We start from the raw sequence: 6,722 nt of genomic DNA, 5'->3' as shown, positions 1-6,722 counted from the left end.
CCCAGGAGGCTGCTTCTAGTTCTGCCTCGTGTCTGGAATGTGTCAAAAGCTTCATCCTCCTGTGGTTGGAGTTCTCCCTCTGCTGCCACTCAGAATCCTTCTGGCTTCCATGATGCCTCTTGAGTCTCTGCTCTCAGCTTCTCTGCCTGGCTGAGTCTTCTCTGAACTCATCAAGCTGCTTAGTGTCAAAATGCTCCTTTCTGGTGCAGTCCACTGCATCTCCTGCTCCATCATGATGTGTCTGCTTCCTGACAGCAGGCAGCTTTCTGCCTGCCTCTGCCCAGCCTACCTTTTCTTTATGGCCTCTCAGTGAGTGGTGGAGTGGTGTGGTCCACACATCTGTGACTCTTCCCAAGGCCATAAAGTACCTGCAGCCCCTGCACCTCTACAAGAGATACATTGAGAAAGAGGCTCTAGAGTTTGGTTTTTCTATTTATCTTGGAAGCCTTGAAAAGTGAATGAATAAATGTATATATCTCTTTTTTTCCTCCATCCCCTTTGCCCTTCCAATGTCATCTTGGTTTCTGTAATGTAATACTGAAGTCTGCTGTTGTCATGTTCAGTCACAGAACCCCAGCAGGGTGGGGTGGGAAGGGACCTCTGGAGATCATCTCATCCCACCCCCTGCTCCAGCAGCTCACCCCCAGCAGGGTGCCCAGGGTCACAGCCAGGAGGGTTTGGGATCTCTCCAGAGCAGGAGACTCCACAGCCTCTCTGGGCAGCTGCTCCAGGCTCTGCACCCTCACACAGTGATGTCAACTAAAGCACACATCTTTTGGTGTATCTGTGTGAAGCTCAGACCTAGTTTGAGATCTTCCTAATTCATTTTCAACTGAGCATCCTTTATTACAATTGTCTGGTGACTTTTCCAAGTGCTCACTTGGAATTAATTTTTTGTTAAAGCAGTGAGTCCAGAAACATCTCTGAAGAACAAAGCCAGCTGAGGGGAGCAGGAAAATAATAGTTTACAGAAGGAAGTTGGTGTAAGTGGAGTTACTTAACCTCATGAAGCTCAACAAGGCCAAGTGCAAGGTCCTGCACCTGGGCCTGGGCACTTCCCAGCACAAATACAGGCTGGGCAGAGTGTGGATTGAGAGCAGCCCTCTGGAGAAAGAGTTGAGGGTGATGGTTGATGGAAAACTGGAAGAGGGGAGATTTAGATTGGAAATTAGGAAGAAATTCTTCACTGTGAGGGTGATGAAATGCTGGCAGAGCTTTCCCAGGGAAGCTGTGGATGCTCCATCCCTGGAGGTGTTCAAGCCAAGGTTGGATGGGGCTCTGAGCAACCTGCTCTAGTGGGAGGTGTCCCTGCCCATGGCAGGGGGTTGGAACTAGATGATTTTTAAGGTCTCTTCCAAGCCAAATGATTCTATGGTTCTGTTTTTAAGTGTGACCTGATGTTGTTTGGAGGAGGAGCTTATTTGTTTGTCCTACCCTGTCCTTGGCTCAGCTTTTAGTAGGAGCAGACTGCCTTGTGTTGTTCCTGTTTTGAAGAGCTAACCCCTTGGCTAAGATCTGCCAGATCTCCTGCTGATAACTTCCCTCTGCTTTGTTCATTATGGAAATCCATCTCCTTAGATCAAAAAGATTGGGGGCTTGTGTAAGGCTCCAGTTAAACAGCATTTCTGAAGATGGAATCCCATGGTACCTGCAGGAGATGCTGTTCTGGTTGTGTGGGGCAGGTCAGCTTTGAACCTTTATGTCCCATATCACTTTGATACTTTAAGGAGTGGTGGGCTTTGCAGCTGTAGCTCCTAAAATTTGTCTGTAAAACCACCCAGAATGACATCCAGGTGTACACAAGGAGAAGGGATTTGTCTGTCTCTTTGCAGGTGACTTGTCAGAGTGTTCTGTGGCTTCTGTCTGAGTTTAAATACCTATGCAGCTACAAATTTGGGGTTTAATCGTGGTTGTTTCAATGTTGGAGTTGAATCTAGATACTCCTCATTTCTGTTGCTACTAATAAATGTTAGTGTTTAAATGGTTAATGAAAAATTAGTAGAATCATAGAATCATTTTGGTTGGAAGAGACCTTTAAGATCCTCAGTCCAGCTGTTCCTCCATCCCTGCCAGGTCCCCACTGCCCCGTGTCCCTCACCCCACATCTCCACAGCTTGGAAACCCCTCCAGGGGTGGGGACTCCACCACTGCCCTGGGCAGCCTGGGACCTGCACTGCACATCACAAAAGCATGTGTAGGAACCAGCAAACAGGACTCCATGGTTTCAAAAAAAGATACCACAAAAGATGTTGAAAAAGGAGGAAGAGGCAACTTGGAAACAAGCCTGAGGTTCTCCTCAGCTCTCTCTAGGCAGGTGAAGTGATTCAGACTCCTGCTCTCTCCTGAGAGTCATCTTTGCATCTCTGGCAGATGGTTATAAAGATCCAGTGTGCTGCTGCAGTGGGTGAGATCAGTATTTGAAGTGTGATCAGAAGCTTTGTGTGCCTCAGGCTTTCTCCAGATCCCTGTGTCCAGTCGTGAGCTCTGTCTGGTGGAGATCTGCAGAGATCTGGAACCTGCCGTTGGGGCAACCTCATCCTGCTGGGTTGGGTGGCACTTGCTGAGCTACGAGTGGGGTGTGTAGGGGAGGGCTCTGCTCTGCTTAGCAGAAAAAGTGTTTCTCCTTTTCTGTTTGCCTGAAGAGGAAGAGCTGAGGGGGTTCTGTGTCACTGCAGGTATGTGCAATCCTCGGAACTACAGCGACACGCCCCCCACGTCCAAGAGCACGGTGGAGGAGCTGCACGAGCCCATCCCCTCCCTCTTCAGGGCCCTCACAGAGGGGGACACTCAGCTCAACTGGAATATCGTGTCCTTCCCCGTGGCAGAGGAGCTCTCACACCACGAGAACCTCGTCTCCTTTCTGGAAACAGTGAACCAGCCACAGCATCAGAACGTCTCCCTCCCGAGCAACAACGTCCACGCACCTTACTCCAGTGACAAAGGTGAGGGGGGTGGTGTCTGAACTCCTGGTGTTTCCTCTTGCCTCTTCCAGGGGCCTCCCTGCTGCATCTCCTCTGCTGGTCTGTGCTGGCTGCTTCTTTTCCCATGAAAACATGGAAAGTTCAGTCGAATTTTGAGTGAAGCTGGAGTGCTGAGGGGTGTGGAAGATGGTGTTCCAGTGTGAGGTGATCTTAGGAGAGGGTGAACCACATGAGTATCACCTCTGTAGTTCCTCCTGTGGCACTAGGCAGCATGTTCACATCCTCCCCTGTGCACTGCCACCGTTTGTTCTTTGACTTGGGAGCAGTTCCCTGTGGCTTAGGGGACAGGACAGACCAGAATCTGAATCCATATCCTGTAGCAGTGCAGAGGGAAATTCGTGGCTTCAGAGGTTTGAGAAAGCCACATGCCACAAACCATCGTGTCTGGAGTAGATCCTCATTTCTTTCATCTGAGCTGGCTTAATTTGAACTCTTCAGAAGGATGGTTTGTAGGAAATGCAGGATGAATAGTAAAGCTGAGTAAGATTAGCAAGATCAATCTGTGTTGAGGAGGGGTATGTGACAGGCAATCTTAAAAATAAGCTATTTGGGGGTGGGGCTTCAGCTTACAGACTCCTTCCTCTTCCTTTATGTCAAAGTTTTTATATTCTCACCTTCAGTTTAGAGGAGAGACTTCAGAATGTTGTTTGGTAGGGGCAGGTGACCCCTTATGTTGCTGCTGAGATGGGTTTTTATCTGAGCAGTGGAAGATGTGCTGCTCGGTGGACACGCTGCTCCTCCCTGCCACTGTGAACCTTTGGCCTGGTTACGTCTCTGAGCAGGGCTGCTGCTGATTAAACAGGATGGTAACAGCAGCTTTTCTAATTTCCTTTGGTTCAGGCACGTTAGAAAAATAAATTAAATCCAGAACTGGGAAACCAGATGGCCAGAAAGAATCTGGTTCATGTGTCTTGGACGTTCCTACAGCTCTTGCTTGCCATTAGGAGAAGGATGCAGGAGGCTGTGCTAAACAGCAGGCCACAAAAAGCCCTGTGTGCAAACACCACGGTGGTTAAAGATGTAAATTATACTTGGGGGGGAAAAAAAATTACCCTCAGAACAATCTTGAATATATCCCAGTGTACTTGGGTGTGCAGCCCAGATGGCTGCGCCCCAGCAGCCCTTTACCACCACGCCAACAGGATGGGCTGGTGATGGTTTTGGGTTCCTCTTGGCATTTGAATTGCATCTCAAGGCTCTGGAGGAGTTTTGTGAGTTCAACAACACAGGCAAATACACAACAGTGCCATTTTTTCTAAGTCAAAAGTCTCCTTCATGTGCTGGGAACCTATTAGAGACTGAGAGAGCTTTTGCTGGAACGATGACAGTCCAAACCCAACGGTTATATTTGGAAATAGTTACCAAATGCCACTGGTTTTCAGGCTTCAGGAGACACTTAGAACAGGAATAAATGTCAGAGCTGTTTTTGTAATCCTTGGCTGTGCCTCCTCCATCTTAGTCATCGGTGAAGAACTGGAAAAGGTAGAAAATGGGTTTCAACATCCTGTGCTTTAAGTGGCTAAGTACGTAAGCCTCTTGAGGAGTCTCCTCTCTTGGTCACAGTGTAGAGAACTTTGTAGTGCTCTGTTTTTCACAAGTCATATTAAAGTTTGCTTATAAAACCAGGGATGATTCGAGCGTGGAGAAGGTGGAAGGAAAAGCTGGCTGCTGGCCTTGGTCTGCTGATGTAAGACAGCTGGGGAGGGACTTTTTAGGATCTTGAGTAACAACAGAACTAGGGGGAATGGGGCAAAGCTGGCAGTGGGCAGATTCAGGCTGGATGTGAGGAAGAAGTTCTTCCCCATGAGAGTGGTGAGACCCTGGGATGGGTTGCCCAGGGAGGGGGTTGAGGCCCCATCCCTGGGGGTCTTTAAGGCCAGGCTGGAGGAGGCTCTGGGCAGCCTGATCTAGTGGGAGGTGTCCCTGCTCATGGCAGAGGGGTTGGAACTGGGGGATCCTTGTGGTCCCTTCCAGCCCTGACAGATTCTGATCTGTTTTAGCAGAGGACTTTAGAGCCCTAATGGCTCAATGGTTGGACTTGATGACCTTGGAGGTCCCTTCCAACCTAAATGATCCTATGATTCTATGACTATGGGAGAGGCAAGGGCACCTGGGCACTGCACCTCTTGTGTTGGATGCTGTGTGAGCCACGGGGTGCCTGGAATGCTTTTTTTGAGGAAGCAGTAACCAAGAGGTGGAGGGGTGGAGGTGGAGCACCAGCCACGGGAGCCCGGGAGCTCTGCTGTGAAGCCACCAGCCCCAGGAGGGTGTCTGGAGGGGGGGGAGGTTACAAAGCATTCCCTGCTCACCGCAGCCCTTCAACTTCCCACGGATTATCTTAACGAGCGTCTTCCCCTTCCGCCCCTGGCTCCCAGCGCTGCCAGACTGGGAGCTGCTGGAGCTGCTGCCCTTCTCCCCAGCCCTCCAGAGAGGATTGTGATGGTGAACAATCCAGCTCCATTTACACCTGGTTCTTTCTGCTTTGCTTTTGGCTGATCCCCTCAGAGCTCTGGAGTTCTGCTGTTGGAAAGAAGCTGAACTGTTTCAGACGATGAGAGGAGGAGAGCGAGGGGCTGGAGGATCTTTTGGCAGCTGATGAAACAAAACCTGCCCTGTGGGGAAGGGTTTCTGGCTCCCATTGGTGGTGACACAGGGGGTGGTGCCTGCTCTGTGCTTCCACCCTCCTCCAGCTGCAGCCAGGGGAGGGCTGGAAATCCAGTGAAGTGCCATCTGCCTCTCCAGGTGCTCCAGGGAGATTTTATTTTTATGGAAATGTCTCTGGTTTAGAGTCCTGGTTGGGATGTAATGGTGTGGCTGCTGGGGGCACAGTTACCTTTTCAAAGTACTTTTGGAGCTGCCAATAAACAGACCAACAGGCAACTGAACTGACACAGCACCTTCAACTTCAAAGGTGACACACGGAGAACTGCCATTAACTGGGAGAGTCTCTTCAGCCTCAGAGCCCTTTTGACCTTGGACTGGATGTGAGGGACTTGCAGGGATTCAGCCTCTCTGCAGGCACACAGGCACTGCTGGGGAGGGCACCAGGAGTGCCCATGAGAAGGTGCACCTCAGGCAGAGCTGGCAGGCCTCTGAGAGAGCCACACTGCAGAGAGCCTTGGGAGCACACACCCAGCGTGTCCTCCAGCTGCTTCCAGGAGCTCCTGGGAGCCAGCCAGGCCTGCTGCTCTGACCTCTCCCCATCACACTGGGTTTGGGCTGGTCCTCTAGCACCTAATCCTCTTGGCCTGCGTGCAGGTGGAAACAAACTTTCTTCTCCACTTGCCAGCCAGTCAGGATTAATGTCCTTTGTTGTTGCTGCCACCTTAATGAGGCTGAGGTCTGGCTTTGCTCCCGTGTTGGTCCTGGAGAGTGGTCCAGGAGACCAGTCTCTACAAATCTGACAGGACCAGACTGCTGTCATCTGGTTTTGCCAGGGTTATGGGCCTGGTGCTGCTTGTCCTCTGGTCTCCTTCTGCCCGAGAGATGTCTTCAGTCTCTCAGTTCAGCATCTTTGATCTGTGTATCCCAGAAATCAGAGGCTCTTCTGCCACAGGACATTTATTCCAAGTTTCATCAGGCTTCTCCTCCTCACTGTGCACAGTGTTCTTACTGAAGCTGTAGTTCTGTTGCTTGGTTTTAGGCAGAAGTTTTGTTCTCTGGGAACCCTCTTCCTCTGGTTGCTGTGCCTCAGGCTTTATTATAAGTGGTTGTAGAAACAGAATTGCCAAGAGTGGGACA

At 50.4% G+C, this 6,722-nt stretch overlaps 1 protein-coding gene across 1 annotated transcript in view; it reads left to right on the top strand.

The window, feature by feature from the left end:
* Window positions 1-2,942, top strand: part of TWSG1 (twisted gastrulation BMP signaling modulator 1) — a gene marked incomplete at its 3' end in the record, with an annotated part of 10,936 nt that extends 7,994 nt beyond the window's left edge. Inside the window, exon 3 of the mRNA XM_008947107.1 lies at window positions 2,676-2,942. Coding sequence (XP_008945355.1) covers window positions 2,676-2,942 — 267 coding nt within the window. The remainder of the gene's footprint in view (window positions 1-2,675) is intronic.
* Between the last annotated feature and the right edge of the window lie 3,780 nt (window positions 2,943-6,722).

This window comes from Merops nubicus, unplaced genomic scaffold (assembly GCF_000691845.1).
Source record: "Merops nubicus isolate BGI_N331 unplaced genomic scaffold, ASM69184v1 scaffold25240, whole genome shotgun sequence".
NCBI lineage: Eukaryota > Metazoa > Chordata > Aves > Coraciiformes > Meropidae > Merops > Merops nubicus.
This window is presented reverse-complemented; position numbering and strand designations above follow the sequence as displayed.